The sequence below is a fragment of the Lynx rufus genome, unplaced genomic scaffold, assembly GCF_022079265.1.
Source record: "Lynx rufus isolate CCGP_SWC_20201006 ecotype Redwood Valley unplaced genomic scaffold, mLynRuf1.p SCAF_39, whole genome shotgun sequence".
In the NCBI taxonomy this organism is placed as follows: domain Eukaryota; kingdom Metazoa; phylum Chordata; class Mammalia; order Carnivora; family Felidae; genus Lynx; species Lynx rufus.
In genome coordinates this window covers 2,183,422-2,204,606 of record NW_025814855.1, presented here as the reverse complement: position 1 = coordinate 2,204,606, position 21,185 = coordinate 2,183,422, and the positions used below count along the sequence as shown (strand labels likewise).

Here is a 21,185-nt window from a genome sequence, read left to right as displayed (position 1 = left end):
AAAAAGGAGACCCATTGAAACAAAGCTGACGGCTTCCCACTGGACCCACAACAGTAATAACCGCTGATATGTCTGGAGCTCTTACCGTGAGCTGTAAGGCTCCGGTTCCTTCTGTGTGTGTGTCAGTTGAACCTCACAGTTACTCCACGAAATGTGGGGAAGCTCCCCCAGGGGTGGGGAGTGGGGCCCCAGACCAGCACTCGGACACTCGCACACTCATGCTGGGTGAGTGGCTGTGGGTGGGTGTCCGGGTGTGCCTTTGAGAGGCAGCGAGCACGTGGGTGGACCTGGACGTTCCCTGCCCAGCTCCATTCCCTGTGGAATCTTGGGCACGTGGCTTAGCTCTCGGGCCTCAGTTTTCTCATCTGTGAAATGGGGTGGAAATAGGACTCACCTTGAGGAGTGTTCGGATTGAAGGAGAGACGTGTGTCCGGGCCCTTGCATGCAGTAAGTGTGGTTAGCATTTGTTACTGGTGCGTGTGTGTGTGTGTGTGTGTCCCTCCTTGTCTGCTTCCTGCTGGGTACGTGTCCTGTCTGCACTGTGAAGCAGGCCCAGGCCTGGTCTCTGGTCTCTCACTATACCCTCACTCTCTCTCTCCCAACCACAGTCGGCCCGTTCCTGTCACCCTGGGCGCTGGAGGGATGGCCACCCAGCTGCTGACTGACGAGGCCCTGGTGAGTCATGTGGCCCTCTCGCACTGCATTCCAGAGGCTAAGGCCAGAGGGCAGGGCCCCTGCAGGGCTCACATACTCGGCCCTGTCTCCTGAGGGCTGTGTCTGCCCCGAGGATGGGGTGGCCTGCATAGGTGATGCTCCTCTCTGCTCAGCCCTTTCTGGGCCCAGCAGCCTCTTGCCTGCCCTGCGACACTGGCTTTGGTCGGCCGAGGGGGACGGGCCAGCTTGGGGGTGACCAGCTCTGTCCTCAGGGCTTTCTGGAGACACTGATGGGCGCCTGGGGAGTGGTGGTTTAAACACATCACATCCAGTGTGACAGAGGCCCCTGGGCAGCACCGTCCCACACGTGTGAATGTCCCTTATGAGCATCCACACGCGTGGTGAAGGACACGGGCTGGAACAAGGCTGCACATCGAAGACAGCAGTCACCTTCAGGGAGAGCAGGGATGACACTGGAGGGGTAGGGGTACCTGGGCGTCTGTGGCTCCCGCTAACTGTGCTTTATGCTTTAGAGGGGGGTATGTGTGTGGCTGTTGTATTTTTCTCCAAACTTCTTTTTATGCCAGAGATATTTCATAATTAAACAAATAACATATAAATAAATGCTCCTTCTATAAAACAGGAAGAACCTGTAAACTATAGGTAAGACAGTATAATTCACCCATACATAGTCCCTCTACCCACAGATAACCATATGGATATTTGTGTATTCATTTATTCTGATTACTCTTCTTTTTAATGTTTATTTATTTATTTGTGAGAGAGAGCACAAGCAGAGGAGGGACAGAGAGAGAGGTAGAGTGAGAATCCCAAGCAGGCTCCGTGCTGTCAGCAGAGAGCCTGACGCAGGGCTCGAACCCACGAACCGTGAGATCATGACCTGAGCTGAAGTTGGACGCTTAACCGACTGAGCCACCCAGGAGCCCCTCTGATGATTCTTTTTAAAAACTGACAGAAGTATTGGCTTTGCGGTTTTAATATTGGTATTTTCCCCCCATCCAACTTTAATCAATAAGGATTTCCCAGGGCGCCTGTGTGGCTCAGTGGGTTAAGTGTCTGACTCTTGGTTTCCGCTCGGGTCAGGATCTCACGGTTTTGGGAGTTTGAGCCCCAAGCAGCCTGTGCACCAAGGGTGTGGAGCCTGCTTGGGATTCTCTCTTTCTCCCTCTCTCTCTCTGCCCCTTCTCTGCGCATGCTCTCTCTCAAAAAATAAAATAAACTTTAAAAAAAAAGGATTTCCCTTATTTTGAAACTTCATAAACTTTACACACATCACTTGTTTGCTTGCATTATCGTTGTACCTAAATGTTCATCCAGTGACTTTGATTTCTTTTTTTTAGTAATTTTTTGATGCTGTAAATAGTCTATGATAAAAATCAAAGAAAATTTCTGGTAGGTAATGACATTCGTGATCATTATAAAAGGCTTAGAAAGATCCAGAAGGACACAGCTAAGACAGTCTGCATGACCTGTGATCTTACCCCAGGAGAGAACCTCTCTGGAATGTTTGTGAGCCTTTCTCTCCCTGCACACGTGGTGTTTTGCAAAAATAAGAACCACCCTGGCTAAGCAGTTTTTATATCCTGTTTTTTTTTTTCGTCAAAGATTTCATCCTAAGCATTTCTCTGTGTGGTTCAGAACAGCCTGTAACATCAACTTCAACGTCTATGTGAGGATTTTCTCGTAAGGGCTGTAGCAGGCTTCCTCAGTGGTTGCCCTGTTGTAGGACGTGTATCTGTCTCCAGTTACTCATGGTTACAGATAATGTCAGGAGGGACATGGGTGGAAGTCTTGCCCTGCATCTCGTACGATTTCTCAGGAGCGATTTTTGGAGAGGAATCCGGGGAATCCGTGGTTGGATACTTCTGAGGCCTTCCATGAGTCCCCAACCCGTGTTGGCAGACTGTGTTCCCCACAGGACGGAGGAGAGGCCTCCCCTGGGCAGGCTGGCCGTCGTCAGAAGTTAACGTTCTGCATTTTAGGTATAAGTGACAAGTGGTACAAACCTTGGGCGTGACAGGTGGTGGCAGAAGGTGTCCCACGGGCTCTTTCTGAGTAGCATTGTTTGTGTTATTACTGAGGCTTTATTTCCAGAAAATGTTATTAGCTATTTCTGCAGGCAGGGGAATTATCTGTCTTGTGCTATAGTCAGCCCACAGGACTTGCTGTATTCTTGCAATTTTAAACAGGTATGTGTATGTGTGTGTGTGTGGGGGGGGGGGTATTCTTCCCAGGCTTGCTTTTTTGTTTTTTGTTTCTTTTAATATTCACTTATTTTTGAGACAGAGACAGAGACAGAGTGGGACTGGGGAATGGGCAAAGAGAGAGGGAGACACAGAATCTGAAGCAGGCTCCAGGCTCTGAGCGGTCAGCACCAAACCTGACGTTGGGCTCGAACCCACGAATGGCGAGATCACGACTTGAGCCGCAGTCGGATGCTTAACCGACTGAGCCACCCAGGCACCCCATGTTTCTTAATTTATTCTATAATTTTAAAATACAAAAGAGCTTCAAATGTTTAAAACCACATCTGTCTCGGGGCACCTGGGTGGTTCAGTCAATTAAGCATCTGATTCTTGATTTTGGTTCAGGTCATGATCTCATGGTTCATGGGTTCAAGCCCTGCATCGGGCTTCACGCTGACAGCTCAGACCCAGCTTGGGATTCTCTTTCACCCTCCCTTTCTCTCTGCCCCTCCCTCACTCTTACACATGCGTGCACACACTCTCTCTGCCTTTTAAAATAAATAAACTTAAAAAAATCTGTCACGTTTTTGTTAAAACTGGATTAAAAACAAAAAACGGGGGCACCTGGGTGGCTCAGTCAGTTAAGCGTCCGACTTCGGCTCAGGTCATGATCTCACAGTTCGTGGGTTTGAGCCCCGCGTTGGGCTCTGTGCTGACAGCTCGGAGCCTGGAGCCGGCTTCGGATTCTGTGTCTCTCTCTCTCCCTGTCCCTCCCCTGCTCCTTTTCTCTCTCTCTTTCTCAAAAATAAATAAATGTGAAAAAAAACCTCTGTCCATAATGCAAACAGGAAGTGTGTGCCCCATTACCAGTTATTCCCACTTTCCTCCACCGGCCCCCTGCCCCTGGCAGCCGCGAATCTGCTTTCTGTCTCCATGAATTTTCATATCCGACACATTCCATGTAAATGAAATCACACGTTGTATGGTCTTCTGTATCTGCCTTTCAGCATCATGGTTGTTTTTTAATGTTTATTTACTTGAGAGAGCACCAGCAGGGGAGGGGCAGAGAGAGAATCCCAGGCAGGCTCCACACTGACAGCACGGAGCCCAGATGCAGGGCCTGAACTCATGAACTGTGAGATCATGACCTGAGCCCAAGTCAAGAGTCACACAGTCAACTGACTGAGCCCCCCAGGCACCCCTCAGCATCCTGATTTTGAGGTTCCTTCATGTAGCACAGGCTAGCGCTTCCTTCCTTTTCATGGGCGAGTAATACTCCACTGTGTGGCTAGAAAAAACACATTTTGTTTCCCCATTCTGCGGGTGATGGACATTTGGGTTGTTTCCGCTGTCTGGTCATTCTCAGTCATGCTGCAGTGAACATTCCAAGTCTTTGGTTTGCACCCGTGTCCGCATTTCTCCAGCGTATATACCCAGGAGTAGGATTGCGGCCTCATGTGATGATTCTCTTCCATCTAGGGAACTGTCGGACCGTTTCCCAAAGCAGCCGCACGTGATGTCTTCATTTGTAACTGGTCCGGGGTGGTTGTCTTGATTTCTTTTACCTGCGTTACCTAGGAGGACTGCAACAGCTTGTGCGTGTTGGGGGGTTAAGCCTCAGTTCTAGGGGAAGCCTCCTCGACCCCTGCTGTCTGCTCTCCCAGCATCCTTTGCTGTAAGGTGTAGGGTCCAGAACTTCAAGACTGTCCATTTTGGCTTCAAGCATTTTTGTGCACCCCCAGCCCAGGCTGGGTGTGTGGGACCTGCTTGAAAAAGAGTTTACCTAGTGAGTGAGTTGAGATGGAACATGTTAAGGGAAGACTTTCTGAAGGGATTATTATATTAAAAAATAAAACACGTTTTTTTTTTAATTTTTTTTAACGTTTATTTATTTTTGAGACAGAGAGAGACAGAGCATGAACGGGGGAGGGTCAGAGAGAGGGAGACACAGAATCTGAAACAGGCTCCAGGCTCTGAGCTGTCAGCACAGAGCCCGACGTGGGGCTCAAACTCACGGACCGTGAGATCATGACCTGAGCTGAAGTCGGCCGCCCAACCGACTGAGCCACCCAGGCGCCCCTAAAACACGTTTTAAAGGGGAAGGAGGAAACTTTTAGAAGTGATGGATAAGTTTATGGCCTTGATTGCGGTGGTGATTACATGGGTGTGTACTTTCCAAACTTAATTAATATCCACAGCTTTTTGTATGTCAACCGTACCTCAATAAGGCAGGGGTTTTTAAAGGAGGAATTATTGGGGCACCTGGGTGGCTCAGATTGTTAAGCGTCCGACTCTTGATTTCAGCTCAGGTCATGATCTCACGGTTCATGGGATCGAGAACCGCATCAGGCTCTGCACGCACAGTGCAGAGCCTGCTTGAGATTCTCTTTCTCTCTCTGCGCCTTACCCCCCCATGCACGCTCTGTCCCTCTCAAAAAAAATAAAATAAATAAATAAAATAAATGAATAAACACTTAAAAATAAATAAAAAAAATAAAGAAGGAATTATTATTAAGACTGGCCAAAGGTCCTATTAGTTCAAAGAATCAAATAATAGTATTACAATAATAATAATCACTATTAATACTAAATATATAGAGAATATATATATGAAATGCCAAAATTAATCAGATGATGATAGCAAAAGTTGACATGAACCAGGCACATACTTAGCTGTACCAGACTGTGCCGGAAGCATACGTACATCGCTTAACGCCCATGACCAGTACGGAGGGGGGACATTGTTGGTCTGAAGTTCGTGACCACTAAGGAGGGGGGACGTTGTTGTTCTGAAGTTCGTGACCACTACGGGGGGGGGCACATTGTTGTTCTGAAGTCCATGATCACTATGGGGGGGGGACATTGTTGTTCTGAAGTTTGTGATCACTAATGAGGGGGGACATTGTTGTTCTGAAGTTCGTGACCACTACGGGGGGGGACATTGTTGTTCTGAAGTTCGTGACCACTATGGGGGGGACATTGTTGTTCTGAAGTTTGTGAGCACTACGGGGGGGACGTTGTTGTTCTGAAGTTTGTGAGCACTACGGGGGGGGGGACATTGTTGTTCGGAAGTTTGTGACCACTATGGGGGGGGACATTGTTGTTCTGAAGTTCGTGACCACTAAGGAGGGGGGACGTTGTTGTTCTGAAGTTCGTGACCACTACGGGGGGGGACATTGTTGTTCTGAAGTTTGTGATCACTAATGAGGGGGGACATTGTTGTTCTGAAGTTTGTGACCACTACGGGGGGGGGACATTGTTGTTCTGAAGTCCGTGACCACTACGGGGGGGACATTGTTGTTCTGAAGTTCGTGACCACTACGGGGGGGACATTGTTGTTCTGAAGTTTGTGAGCACTACGGGGGGGGGGACATTGTTGTTCTGAAGTCCGTGACCACTACGGGGGGGACATTGTTGTTCTGAAGTTCGTGACCACTACGGGGGGGGGACATTGTTGTTCTGAAGTTCGTGACCACTAAGGAGGGGGGACATTGTTGTTCTGAAGTTTGTGACCAGTACGGGGAGGGGACATTGTTGTTCTGAAGTTTGTGACCACTAAGGAGGCGGGATATTGTTGTTCTGAAGTCCGTGACCACTAAGGAGGGGGGACATTGTTGTTCTGAAGTTCGTGACCACCATGGGGGGGGACATTGTTGGTCTGAAGTTCGTGACCACTACTGGGGGGGTATTGTTGTTCTGAAGTCCATGATCTCAATGGGGGGGGGACATTGTTGTTCTGAAGTTTGTGACCACTAAGGAGGGGGGACATTGTTGTTCTGAAGTTCGTGACCACTACGGGGGGGGTATTGTTGTTTTGAAGTCCATGATCACTATGGGGGGGGACATTGTTGTTCTGAAGTTTGTGACCACTAAGGAGGGGGGACATTGTTGTTCTGAAGTTCGTGACCACTACGGGGGGGGTATTGTTGTTCTGAAGTTTGTGAGCACTGCGGGGGGGACGTTGTTGTTCTGAAGTTTGTGAGCACTACGGGGGGGGGGGACATTGTTGTTCGGAAGTTTGTGACCACTATGGGGGGGGACATTGTTGGTCTGAAGTTCGTGACCACTAAGGAGGGGGGACGTTGTTGTTCTGAAGTTCGTGACCACTAGGGGGGGGACATTGTTGTTCTGAAGTTTGTGATCACTAATGAGGGGGGACATTGTTGTTCTGAAGTTTGTGACCACTACGGGGGGGGGACATTGTTGTTCTGAAGTCCGTGACCACTACGGGGGGGACATTGTTGTTCTGAAGTTCGTGACCACTACGGGGGGGACATTGTTGTTCTGAAGTTTGTGAGCACTACGGGGGGGGGGGACATTGTTGTTCTGAAGTCCGTGACCACTACGGGGGGGACATTGTTGTTCTGAAGTTCGTGACCACTACGGGGGGGGGACATTGTTGTTCTGAAGTTCGTGACCACTAAGGAGGGGGGACATTGTTGTTCTGAAGTTTGTGACCAGTACGGGGAGGGGACATTGTTGTTCTGAAGTTTGTGACCACTAAGGAGGCGGGATATTGTTGTTCTGAAGTCCGTGACCACTAAGGAGGGGGGACATTGTTGTTCTGAAGTTCGTGACCAGTATGGGGGGGGACATTGTTGGTCTGAAGTTCGTGACCACTACTGGGGGGGTATTGTTGTTCTGAAGTCCATGATCTCTATGGGGGGGGGGACATTGTTGTTCTGAAGTTTGTGACCACTAAGGAGGGGGGACATTGTTGTTCTGAAGTTCGTGACCACTACGGGGGGGGGGTATTGTTGTTTTGAAGTCCATGATCACTATGGGGGGGGACATTGTTGTTCTGAAGTTTGTGACCACTAAGGAGGGGGGACATTGTTGTTCTGAAGTTCGTGACCACTACGGGGGGGGTATTGTTGTTTTGAAGTCCATGATCATTATGGGGGGGGGACATTGTTGTTCTGAAGTTCGTGACCACTACGGGGGGTGGACATTGTTGTTCTGAAGTTCGTGACCAGTATTGGGGGGGGGACATTGTTGTTCGGAAGTTTGTGACCACTATGGGGGGGGACATTGTTGTTCTGAAGTTCGTGACCACTACTGGGGGGGTATTGTTGTTCTGAAGTCCATGATCGCTATGGGGGGGGACATTGTTGTTCTGAAGTTTGTGACCACTAAGGAGGGGGGACATTGTTGTTCTGAAGTTCGTGACCACTACGGGGGGTGGACATTGTTGTTCTGAAGTTCGTGACCACTACGGGGGGGGGGGACATTGTTGTTCTGAAGTCCATGATCACTATGGGGGGGGGGACATTGTTGTTCTGAAGTTTGTGAGCACTACGGGGCGGGGGACATTGTTGTTCTGAAGTTTGTGAGCACTACGGGGGGGTATTGTTGTTTTGAAGTCCATGATCACTATGGGGGGGGACATTGTTGTTCTGAAGTTTGTGACCACTACGGGGGGTGGACATTGTTGTTCTGAAGTTTGTGACCACTACGGGGGGGGGGACATTGTTGTTCTGAAGTCCATGATCACTATGGGGGGGGGACATTGTTGTTCTGAAGTTTGTGAGCACTACGGTGGGGGGACATTGTTGTTCTGAAGTCCATGATCACTATGGGGGGGGACATTGTTGTTCTGAAGTTTGTGAGCACTACGGGGGGGGACATTGTTGTTCGGAAGTTTGTGACCACCATGGGGGGGGACATTGTTGGTCTGAAGTTCGTGACCACTACTGGGGGGGTATTGTTGTTCTGAAGTCCATGATCGCTATGGGGGGGGGACATTGTTGTTCTGAAGTTTGTGAGCACTACGGGGCGGGGGACATTGTTGTTCTGAAGTTTGTGAGCACTACGGGGGGGGTATTGTTGTTTTGAAGTCCATGATCACTATGGGGGGGGACATTGTTGTTCTGAAGTTTGTGACCACTACGGGGGGTGGACATTGTTGTTCTGAAGTTTGTGACCACTACGGGGGGGGGGGACATTGTTGTTCTGAAGTCCATGATCACTATGGGGGGGGGACATTGTTGTTCTGAAGTTCGTGACCACTACGGTGGGGGGACATTGTTGTTCTGAAGTCCATGATCACTATGGGGGGGGGACATTGTTGTTCTGAAGTTTGTGAGCACTACGGGGGGGTATTGTTGTTTTGAAGTCCATGATCACTATGGGGGGGGGGACATTGTTGTTCTGAAGTTTGTGACCACTACGGGGGGTGGACATTGTTGTTCTGAAGTTCGTGAGCACTACGGGGGGGGACATTGTTGTTCGGAAGTTTGTGACCACGATGGGGGGGGACATTGTTGGTCTGAAGTTCGTGACCACTACTGGGGGGGTATTGTTGTTCTGAAGTCCATGATCGCTATGGGGGGGGGGACATTGTTGTTCTGAAGTTTGTGACTACTAAGGAGGGGGGACATTGTTGTTCTGAAGTTCGTGACCACTACGGGGGGGGGTATTGTTGTTTTGAAGTCCATGATCACTATGGGGGGGGACATTGTTGTTCTGAAGTTTGTGACCACTACGGGGGGTGGACATTGTTGTTCTGAAGTTCGTGACCACTACGGGGGGGGACATTGTTGTTCTGAAGTCCATGATCACTATGGGGGGGGGACATTGTTGTTCTGAAGTTTGTGACCACTACGGGGGGGGGAGATTGTTGTTCTGAAGTTCGTGACCACTACGGTGGGGGTACATTGTTGTCTGAAGTCCATGATCACTATGGGGGGGGACATTGTTGTTCTGAAGTTTGTGAGCACTACGGGGCGGGGGACATTGTTGTTCTGAAGTTTGTGAGCACTACGGGGGGGGTATTGTTGTTTTGAAGTCCATGATCACTATGGGGGGGGGGACATTGTTGTTCTGAAGTTTGTGACCACTACGGGGGGTGGACATTGTTGTTCTGAAGTTCGTGACCACTACGGTGGGGGGACATTGTTGTTCTGAAGTCCATGATCACTATGGGGGGGGACATTGTTGTTCTGAAGTTCGTGAGCACTATGGGGGGGGACATTGTTGTTCTGAAGTTTGTGACCACTACGGTGGGGGGACATTGTTGTTCTGAAGTCCATGATCACTATGGGGGGGGGACATTGTTGTTCTGAAGTTCGTGACCACTACGGTGGGGGGACATTGTTGTTCTGAAGTCCATGATCACTATGGGGGGGGGACATTGTTGTTCTGAAGTTTGTGAGCACTACGGGGGGGGGACATTGTTGTTCTGAAGTCCATGATCACTATGGGGGGGGACATTGTTGTTCTGAAGTTCGTGACCACTACGGGGGGTGGGGGGGACAGTGTTGTTCTGAAGTTCGTGACCAGTACGGCGGGGGGGGGGGGGACATTGTTGTTCTGAAGTTCGTGACCACTAAGGAGGGGGGACATTGTTGTTCTGAAGTTCGTGACCACTACGGGGGGGGTATTGTTGTTTTGAAGTCCATGATCACTATGGGGGGGGACATTGTTGTTCTGAAGTTTGTGACCACTACGGGGGGGTGGACATTGTTGTTCTGAAGTTCGTGACCAGTATTGGGGGGGGGGACATTGTTGTTCGGAAGTTTGTGACCACTATGGGGGGGGAGGGGACATTGTTGGTCTGAAGTTCGTGACCACTACTGGGGGGGGTATTGTTGTTCTGAAGTCCATGATCGCTATGGGGGGGGACATTGTTGTTCTGAAGTTTGTGACCACTACGGAGGGGGGACATTGTTGTTCTGAAGTTCGTGACCACTACGGGGGGGGTATTGTTGTTTTGAAGTCCATGATCACTATGGGGGGGGGGGACATTGTTGTTCTGAAGTTTGTGACCACTACGGGGGGTGGACATTGTTGTTCTGAAGTTCGTGACCACTACGGGGGGGGGACATTGTTGTTCTGAAGTCCGTGATCACTATGGGGGGGGGACATTGTTGTTTTGAAGTTTGTGAGCACTACGGGGCGGGGGACATTGTTGTTCTGAAGTTTGTGAGCACTACGGGGGGGGGTATTGTTGTTTTGAAGTCCATGATCACTATGGGGGGGGGACATTGTTGTTCTGAAGTTTGTGACCACTACGGGGGGTGGACATTGTTGTTCTGAAGTTCGTGACCACTACGGGGGGGGGGGGGACATTGTTGTTCTGAAGTCCATGATCACTATGGGGGGGGGACATTGTTGTTCTGAAGTTCGTGACCACTACGGTGGGGGGACATTGTTGTTCTGAAGTCCATGATCACTATGGGGGGGGGACATTGTTGTTCTGAAGTTTGTGAGCACTACGGTGGGGGGACATTGTTGTTCTGAAGTCCATGATCACTATGGGGGGGGGACATTGTTGTTCTGAAGTTCGTGACCACTACGGGGGGTGGGGGGGACATTGTTGTTCTGAAGTTCGTGACCAGTACGGGGGGGGGACATTGTTGTTCTGAAGTTCATGACCAGTACGGGGGGGGGGGGACATTGTTGTTCTGAAGCCTGCTGAACAAACAAGACACGGAAGGGTTAAGACAGTAGCCCAAGGACACACATCCCAAGGACACACAGGAAGGGGCAGAGCCAGGATTTCACTGCAGGCCACCCGGCTCCCAAGTCCAAAGCCATAACCACCGGGTTATGCTGCTTCCACGTCAAGTGGTGGGGGCCGCTGAGACTGAGTTGGGGGTACAGCGTGAGCCCTGGCACCGGGCAGGCACTCGGGACAATGAAGGGAGTGGCCCGCGGAGAGGGTCTCTCACTGTCCAGCCGGCAGAGGTGCTCAGAGGACCGAGGAGAGAGTCGAGGACGAGTGGGCGGCAGTAACGGTGGCTGACGGTGTTTGAGCACTTACGGTATACGTGCAATGTTCTGAGCCTCAGACGTGGATTAACTTCCTCAGTCCTCATGCCCTCCTTACTCACCGATCCACGGATTCATTCAGGAGCTACTTAGTGCGTGCCTACTGTATGCCAGGCATGGTACAAAGCACTGGGGATCGCAGAGAGCAAGACGGATGTGTTGGTTTGCTAAGGCTGCCGTAAGAAAAGTGACCCCAGACCGGGGGGCTTAAACAACGTAACTGTGTGTCCTCACAGTCCTGGAGGACGGAGGCCACAAGGTCATGGTGTCGGCAGGGCCGTGCTTCCTCTGAAGGTGTTAGGGAAGGATGCGTTCCGGGCCTCCCTTCTGGCCGCTGGTAGGTCTTGGCTTGTGGCGGCATAAGGTCACTTGACAGGGTGTTCTCCCTGTGTGCCCGTGCGGGTCTGAATTTCCCTTTTTTATAAGGATGCCAGTCCTGAAGGTTTAAGGGCCCTCCTCCTCCTCCAGTATGATTTCCTCCTAACTAATTACAACTGCACTGTCCCTAGTTCCAGATGACGTCCCATTCGGGGATGCTGGGGGTTAGGACTTGGGGGTGGGCAGAACTCGACCTATAACAAGCACTTTGAATGGGACCTGGCCCATAGCGTCTGCATAACAAGTGATAGGTCTTGTCACCGTCGTGATGGCCGCCATCGCCCCCGTCGTTACCTCCCGTGCTATGGGATATTTGTTATATCCACGGGGCTCACAGCATCAGCTGGGAAGGCACTGAGGCTTCCACCCCGTGAACTTCCCACCGTCCCCCGCCCTGGGCCCATCTGCCTTTTAGCCTCAGGTCTTCATCCCAGCCCCTCCCCCCTCCAGAATCTCATCCCACGGACCCAACCACTAACTGTCCCCTCAGACCACATTTGGTGTCAACTTTCCGAAATCTCCCTGGACACCCCCTCAGGCTGCCTTTGCTCAGGTGCCTGGAGGATCTCGTTCATACCTTCACAGTGGTATTGAGCAGATGGCCGGTCCGTCCCCTGTGTGTTCCTGCCTCGTCCACGAGGACCTGGTTCTTGAACTTTCCATGGCTCCTGCCCAGCACCCAGCTCAGTGCCTGCAGCTCCATAGGGGCTCAGGACAGTTTGTTGAACTACTGGATCCCATCTAGGATTCCGCCTTTGACGGGCAGCTCATGCACAGGGCGATTCACAGGGTTACGGTCATTATACCTTTGGTTCCTTCTCTGCTTCTCAAGTGTGCCACTTTCTGCTCTAAACAATCTTAGGTTTGTTTTGTTTCTCTGTCCGAGGACCATCCCAATAGAAGTAGGCACCAAGGACACTGAGCAGTTGGTCCCTTCAGAACTCCGAACCTTGTTGAAATCACTCCAGATTTGTCTGCCTTCCCTAAATCCTCTTGGCTTTTCCGGCCATTCTCCAGGCCTCTGTGAGCAGGGCCCTGCGGTGAGCGGTTGTGGGTTTCCTCTTACAGGAATCAGTGACATTCAGGGACGTGGCCGTGGACTTCACGCAGGAGGAGTGGCAGCAGCTGGAGCCTGCCCAGAAGGACCTGTACAGAGATGTGATGCTGGAGAACTACAGGAACCTGGTTTCTCTGGGTAAGGGGGCAGCTTTGCTGAATTTCTCACCGCCGGCCTGCAAAGAAATAAGAAAAAAGATGGACAGATTTGACTATGTAGGAAGTTTAAATGACTCAAAGATAAAAATAAAGTTGACAGGTAATGGGGGAATAATATTTACCACCTGTATAATGGTCAAAGGATTATAATTGTATAAAGAGCTCCTAGGAGTAAACAAGAATAAAACAAGAAAAAGGATGATAGGAAGGTAGACCAAACCTATGAGCTAGCAGTTCATGAATGTAGAAATATACAAAATTACACTTCATAAAAAAATTTTAAAGCTTACCAATAGTCAGAGAAATAAATACAAATCAAGTCAAAGAAATCTAGTTTTTGCCCATGAGGTACACAGAGATGAAAAAGAATGAAGATAGCCTGTATTATGAGAGTGTAGGGAAAAGGACTTTCTCGTTTTAGGAGCATAAAGTTGGGACAGCTCTTTTGGAGGACAGTTTGGCGTTATCAACCACATTTTTAACGGTTCTGTCTTTAGCGATCTCCCTGTAAGATATCTCCCTGTAAGTGTGCAAAGTTTTACATAGGAGGAAAAGGAGAAAAGGCCTAAATGTCTACCTACACAAGACTGGCTAAACATATCCCATTATACCAGTGAGATGGAGACCACACAGCTCTTCAAAGATGAGGGCTGTCTGTAGACGCTGACGTGGAAAGATGTCCCTTGATAATAGTGTTAGGTTAAAAAAAACCACTAATTTTCAGAACTAGAATATGTTCTCACTTCTTTTATGGCTTTTGTGAAGTATAATTGACCTACAGTTAACTGCACTTTTTTAAAGCGAACAATTGGATGCATCCTGACACCCGTCTACACCCGGGGGGAAGCCATGACCACGGTCCAGATGATGAACATATCCATTACCCATTTCCAGCACCTGCCAGTACTTCGTGCACACACCTCCGTTCCTTGGGCAGCCTTACGGCATTTTGGTTTAATCTGCGCATTCTGCAACTTTATATAGATGCACTGATACAGCCAGTAGTCTTTTTGGTCTGATTCCTTGCACTCGGCAGAAGTATTTTGAGGTTCGCCATGTTGCGTGTACAAGTAGTTCACTCCTCTTAATTGCCGAGTAACGGTCTACTTCCTGGATAGAACACAGTCTGCGTGTCCCTTCGCTTGTTGGCGAACATCTGCGCTGTCTCCGATTCTGGGCTGATAGAAATAGAGCTGCTGTGAACCCGTGCGGACAGCTTTCACCGAGGACCTGTGTTTTCCTTTCTCTTGAGCGAACACCAGGAGAACAGTTGAACCACGCAATGATGTGTCCCGACCTTTCAGGAAACTGCCAGACGTTTTTTGCAAAGCGGTTGGTGCCATTTCACATTTCCGTGCTTAGGAGTTCCGGCTACTCTGTGATCTGTCAAAATTTTGGATGTGCAGTCTTTGTTATTTTAGCCTTTCTTGGGGATCTTCCATGCTTTTGGTGTCCTAAGAGACCATTGCCCAACCCAAGCCGCTAAGATTCCTTCCTGTGTTTTCTTCTAAGACTTTTATAGTTTCGGCTCTTTGTTTAGGTTGTTGGTCCATTTTGAGTGAGTTTTTGTGAACCGTGTAGAAAAGGGGCCTGACGTCACTGCTGAATGCTGGTGTCCAAGTGCCCCACAGTCAACTAATTGTTGAAGAGCAGAAGTTTTTAACTTGACGAAGTCCACTTTATCAATCATTTTCTCGAGGATCATGCTTTTGGGACCATATCTACGAAATCTTTGCCTGTCACAGGCCACAAAGGTTCTCTTCCATAAACCGTAGGGTTTTTAGGTTTTGTGTTTTCTTCTGGGATCCCTAGAGAGTTAATTTTTGTAATGATGCAAAGTGTTCATTGAAGCTCAGTTTGGTCGTTCCACGGGCTTTGTTAAAAAGGCCGAACTGTTCCACTGGAAACATTTCCACTGAATTTTCTCCACTGAATTGCCTTTGCATGTTTGTCAAAAATCAGCTGTCCGTGTGCGCGTGTGTGGGTCGAACTCCCGGCTCTGTTCTATGTCCTTCATCTGTATCTGTTTTGACACCAACCCCGTGTCATTTGACCTGCTCTCACTTTCTGCCGTTATGACCTGTGCTCAGTCTAGATGGCTTGCTGTCCCCACAACCCCCTGAGTGCCCTGCCCGCTGCCCGTGAATTCGATGGTGTGGGTTACCTGGCTGGCTGGTGTGAGAAGGCTCTGTGCCCAGCCCTGACGGGCTCTGGGTACTGCTTTCAAATCCTTTTGGGTTCTTCTGCGAGCGTGGGTAGTTTCCATGTATGCATGTTGTGATCTGTAATCTGACGCTGCAGGGAGGACCTTGCAGATCTCCAAAGCACTCTCTCTGCTCAGGGGGTCTGCTGGGCTCTGCCTCAGTTTACTCCTCGGTGCTGCAGCCTGCAGCCTTTCCCGTGAGTAAACTGGGTGATCGTAGGACCACCTGGGTGGCTCAGTCAGCTGAGCATCCGACTCTTGATTTCCGGTCAGGCCATGATCTCATGGTTCGTGAGTTCTCCGCCGATCGTGCGGAGCCTGCTTGGGATTCTCTCCATCTCAACCTCTGCCCCTCCCCTGCTTGTGCTTTCCCTCTCTCAAAATAAATACATAAACATTAAAAAATAAAATACAATAAAAAGGTAGGCACTGGGGAAAAAGTTCTTTCAAAGTACACACCAAACAGTTAACGCAGACAGAGGAGATCGCAGGAGGTTTCCGTTTTATGTTATTTTTTGATGTTTGGTGTTTTACTGACAAGTGTGGATTACTTTGTGATCAGAAACAATCGTAGAAATCCGGAATACAGGAAAACAAACTGAAGGACAAGAAATCGAGTACCACATGAAAAAAAAAAACCAAACAGTACATCCATATTTAGACCAAAAGGAACAAATAGCATTTTGCACATTAGCGGCTGTTTGCCAGAGTGACCTCAGCAGACGTTGTTAGCATTTCCTCGACGGTAGGCAAGAATGCCTGTGTCCACCAGCCACGCATCATCAGCACTTTGCTCCCTGCCAGTCTCTTTGGTGAAATGCCCGGTGGCGGGTTGGGTTCATCTGGTTGCCGTCGAGCTGTGTATTCACAGCTTGTCATGGCTCAGAGCGGAGTGTTGGCTGCAGAAGACTTTCAGCTATTCTCACAGCTGACCCTCTGCCCGCTGTGAGCTTGTAGCCACAGCCAGCTTCTGTCCCAGCATGTCTCAGACCCCATCGCCCCCCCCCCCGCCCCCGAAATCCACCATTACCCTCTCCCCGCCCCACCACGGTCGTCACGTCCCGTGCCACACTCTGCCCAAACATCTCAGCATCACGCCACACCCCAAGGTGACTAAACCACAATCATTCCTCTACCTTAAGTATTTCTCAAATCTTTCCCGCTGGGAGAGGAAGACAACTCACAGCAAAACAGTGACTCATTGGGGGCCACCGCTCTGGGAGCAGACCACTTGGATCCCAGCTCTGCCTCTAGTGCTCTGTGGCCTTGAGTATGTGACTTCCTTCTCAGAGCCTCCGTGTCCTCTTCTGTAAAATGGGCACAATCTTAAGAGTACCTAAGTCACATGTGGTGGTCAGGGTCACATGGAACGATACAAGCCGATTGCTTAGCACTGCAGGTGCCCAGTGAATGTGCATCTGATACCTTCTGTGTGCCAGGCACTGCCGCAGGAGCTGGGCCAGACAAGCTCACTTTCCCCAGTGGGGTTGGGGCGGGGGGGCGCTGGCAATCAGCAGGTCCAGGGACAGACAAAAGTTGCCATAGACCATGATGAGTGCCCACAACGAAACCGGCAAGAGACTAACAGGAGGAGTCTTCCTTTCCACCGCAGGATGGACAGGAAAGACCTCCCTGTGGAGAAGTGTTCGCTGAGGGCTGAAGGATGAGCACCAGTGGGAAGGGTGGGGCAGCGGCACATGTAAAGGCCCTGAGGCAGGAAGAACTTGGCAGGGAGTAAAACGGGAACGAGAGGGCAAGTGTGGCTGCCAGCAAGTGAGCAGGGGATGGAGAGTGGGGGACGGCTCAGGAGAGGGGGCCCTGGCTCCGTCTCGACCCTGTAGGCCGGGGAAGGCATTGGCTTCACGTGTCAGCATACCAGGAAGGCGCTGGACGGTGTGGTCTGACTGCTAAGAATATCCTCTTGCTGCTGAGCGGAGAATCCATTGCGGAGGGCTGAGGGTGGCGGGTCTTGCCGCATTTCAGGCAAGAAATCCAGGGTGCCTAACTGGATCGCGGGCAGGGGCGATGCGAGATTGGATCCGGTCCAGTCTGTTGTGCACGTCCAGTGGCTCTCGTTAACAGTCTGGAGGGTGGGAGGGAAGGAGCGAATCAAGGATGACTGCCACATCTGTTTTATTATTTTATTTTATTTTAATTTAATTTAATTTTATTTTTTATTAAATTTCATTTCATTATTTTATTTTATTTTTATTTTATTTTATTTATTTTATTCATTATTTTATTTCATTTCATGTTATTTTATTTCATGTTATTTTATTTTTTATTTCGTTTTATTTCATTCCATTCCATTTTATTTTATTTTATTTCATTTTATTTCATTTCATGTTATTTCATTTCACGTTATTTTATTTCATGTTTTTTTATTTTTTAATTTCATTTCATTTTTTGTTTCATTCCATTTTATTTTATTTTATTTTATTTTATTTTATTTTATTTTATTTTATTTTATTTTATTTTCTGTTGTGGTAAGACATACATAAAATTTACCGTTTTAACAGTTTTTAGGCGTACAGTTTGGTGGTATTAGGTACATTCACACTGATGTGCTGCCGCCATCATCCATCCATAGAACTCTTTTCTCCGGGCAGAACTGGAACTCTGTGCCCTTTAAGCGCCAACTCCCTCTCCCCCTCCCCCTCCCCCAGCCCCTGGCACCGTCTGCTTTCTGTCTCTGTGGACGTGATGCCCCCCGGGAACCTCACGTCACTGGATTCCTACAGTACTGGTTCTTCTGTGTCTCACTTACTTGCTAAGTCTCTTTGATGAGCCTTTCTTTTTATCATTGTGCTTGGAGGGGCAGGGGCCCCAATCAGATGCACTAGGTTTGCAGTAACCCGGGGGGCGGGGGGGGGGGGGGCACCAGGTAGGCTTTCGAATATTCCAGCAGAGCTCAGAGTGTGGGCTGGACGGGTAAATGGGGGAGGCATCAGCATATAGAAGACCCTGAATTCCAGACTGCCGTGGCACAGCCGCAGGGTTTAGGGGAGGGGTCTCAGACTCCAGGGGTTGCAGGCTAGGTGGGGGTTCAAGTGGGAGAGCGAGATCAGCTGCTCGTCCCCTGCTGGGTCTTGCCGCCTCCTGGGAAGGAGGGCTCCACGTGGAGATTGTTGTGTGAAGAAGATCTCACAGCTTCTGCATGTTGGGAATGAAGCCGTTGTTGGATCCGTGATTAACTCAGGAGAGTCCCCTGGACTGGAAATAGAGATTTAGAAACCAACAGGGTACATGTAGGCGGGCACTCGAGCCGCAGCGGGGCTGTGGTTCCGGCGGGGGGCGGGGGGGGGGGGGGAGGGGGCGGGGAGGCTGTGCAGAGGCCGAGGGTCTGGGCAGCGGAGGAGGGGGGGAGGGGCAGGGGAGGGCGGAGCTTGGCTGGCAGGTGGGGGGATAGAGGACAGGCAGCACACCCCCATAAATGTCAGCTGTCACCCTAGCGTTTCTAACAACCCCTGATGCTTTGAGAAGCCTCCGCGGTTGGGGGTGTTCGGGGTGGTCCCTGGAAGCCAGGAGCCCATTGCAGAACTCCTTGCTCGGGTTTCCTCGAGCTGATCCGCTCGGTCCAAGCCCGGTACCTCCTGTTGTTTCTGTGCAGGCGGCTCTCCTCTGAGCTCCTGTGTGCGGGCTGGGCTGCCCTTGTCTCCGCTCCCCCGAAGGGACAGGTCCTGTCCCCTCCACCCCCCTCCGCCTCATGTGGGCTCTGCTTCTTCAGACCACCTTTGCGGCCCGCTCATCGCTGCCCTTGCGCTCGGCAGGGCGGTCTCCGATGTCACCTGCCCATCCCGCGCTCTGGAAGGTCCTTGCTCCCAGCCTTGTTAACTCCATGTGTCTCGTCTTCTCTCTCCCCTCCCCCAGACTTGGAGTCTAGACCTGAAATGAAGGAATCGGGTCCAAAGGAGGACTTTGCGGAACACAGGCCGTCCGTCGGGGCGGTGGCCGAGGGACCCACGAGAAATGGTGCCTGCGGCCCGGCCTTTGAAGGCGCGTGGACCCTGGGTGACTGGGTGGAGAGGAGGCAGCAGGGGGGCGCCAGGACCTGCCTGGGGCGGTCGGAGGTTTCTCAGGAGCTCGCCCCCGAGTGTCGTCGGGAACCTCAGGTCCTCACCCCCCAAAGCTCCAGCCTGCGCCCGCCACCATCGGCGGGTCCGGGGGAAGCAGGGTCCCAGCCGCGTGTGGTGCTCGGCGCAGACCTCAGCCAGCCCTCCAGACTGGACGCAGAGGAGAAGCCTTACGCGTGCGCCACGTGCGGCAAGGCCTTCAGCCGCAGCTCGTCCCTCGTGAAGCATCGGAGGACCCACACCGGGGAGAGGCCCTTCGAGTGTGACGAGTGCGGGAAACACTTCATCGAGCGCTCGTCCCTCACCATCCACCGCAGGGTCCACACCGGGGAGAAGCCGTACCGGTGCGGGGACTGCGGCAAGGCTTTCAGCCAGCGCATGAACCTGACCGTGCACCAGCGCACGCACACGGGCGAGAAGCCGTACGCGTGCGCCGCGTGCGGGAAGGCCTTTCGCAAGACCTCGTCCCTGGCGCAGCACGAGCGCGTGCACACGGGCGAGCGGCCGTACGCGTGCGGGGACTGCGGCAAGGCCTTCAGCCAGAACATGCACCTGACCGTGCATCGGCGCACGCACACGGGCGAGAAGCCGTACGCGTGCGCCGAGTGCGGGCGCGCCTTCAGCCAGAACATGCACCTGACCGAGCACCGGCGCACGCACACGGGCGAGAAGCCGTTCCGCTGCGGGGACTGCGGCAAGGCCTTCAACAAGAGCTCGTCGCTGACGCTGCACCGGCGGAACCACACGGGCGAGAAGCCGTACGTGTGCGGCGAGTGCGGCAAGGCCTTCAGCCAGAGCTCCTACCTGATCCAGCACCAGCGCTTCCACATCGGGGTCAAGCCCTTCGAGTGCAACGCGTGTGGCAAGGCCTTCAGCAAGAACTCGTCGCTCACGCAGCACCGGCGGGTGCACACGGGCGAGAAGCCGTACGAGTGCTCCGTGTGCAGGAAGCACTTCACGGGCCGCTCGTCCCTGCTCGTGCACCAGACGGGCCACACCGGCGAGAAGCCGTACGCGTGCGGCGAGTGCGGCAAGGCCTTCAGCCAGAGCGCGTACCTCATCGAGCACCAGCGCATCCACACCGGCGAGAAGCCGTACCGCTGCGCCCAGTGCGGCAAGGCCTTCATCAAGAACTCCTCGCTCACCGTCCACCAGCGCATCCACACCGGCGAGAAGCCCTACAGGTGCGGCGAGTGCGGGAAAACCTTCAGCCGGAACACCAACCTCACGCGCCACCTGAGGATCCACACCTAGGGGGAGGCGTGGGGGGCGCCTGGTCCCGGGACCTGCCTTGGGGGGGGGGGCTGAGCCCCCAGCACGGGCGGTGCAGACGCGGGAGCCCCCGGGTAGCGCGCCCCAGGCGGGCCTTACGAATGGGGACTTGTGCACAGGTCCTCTTGCTACGGGGCACCCGCAGGGCCGAAGGAGGAAGCCAGTCCCTCCGTGTCTAATGTGCTTAGGAACATGGTCAGGGTCTCTGTGGCTGGACACTCACGGGAGCCCCAGGAACCGGGGCATCAGGGTTCTAGGCCGTGGGAGTGGACTGTAAGGGCTGGGACAGAGCACTTAGTGTCCCGGGGGGGACACTCCGGAGGAGGGGGCTGAGAGGGGGAGGTGGACTCCATAAGTGAATGTGGACGTTTTGGGACCCTAGATCTAGTGCAGATGCCAGGTGGGCACCCT

At 51.7% G+C, this 21,185-nt stretch overlaps 2 protein-coding genes across 3 annotated transcripts; one reads left to right on the top strand and one right to left on the bottom strand.

Moving 5' to 3' along the window:
* Window positions 1-21,185, bottom strand: part of ZNF583 (zinc finger protein 583) — a 249,755-nt gene that overhangs the window by 168,578 nt on the left and 59,992 nt on the right.
* Window positions 294-21,075, top strand: ZNF71 (zinc finger protein 71). 3 transcript variants are annotated; one of them, XM_047094319.1, is made up of 3 exons: window positions 294-675; window positions 13,080-13,206; window positions 19,300-21,075. In XM_047094319.1, the coding sequence occupies exons 1-3, from the start codon at window positions 643-645 to the stop codon at window positions 20,754-20,756; spliced, it is 1,617 nt and encodes a 538-aa protein (XP_046950275.1). In that variant the 5' UTR covers window positions 294-642; the 3' UTR covers window positions 20,757-21,075. The 3 variants fall into 3 exon arrangements, with proteins under 3 accessions (XP_046950275.1, XP_046950277.1, XP_046950276.1); XM_047094321.1 differs by lacking the exon at window positions 13,080-13,206; XM_047094320.1 differs by lacking the exons at window positions 294-675; window positions 13,080-13,206 and adding an exon at window positions 14,245-14,558.

Bases quoted from the DNA above. Each gene is read 5' to 3' on its own strand.
- ZNF71 (XM_047094319.1), top strand. From the start codon at position 643: ATGGCCACCCAGCTGCTGACTGACGAGGCCCTG. The intron at 676-13,079 runs GTGAGTCATGTG...TTCCTCTTACAG, and splicing joins TGCTGACTGACGAGGCCCTG to GAATCAGTGACATTCAGGGA. The intron at 13,207-19,299 runs GTAAGGGGGCAG...CCCCTCCCCCAG, and splicing joins CAGGAACCTGGTTTCTCTGG to ACTTGGAGTCTAGACCTGAA.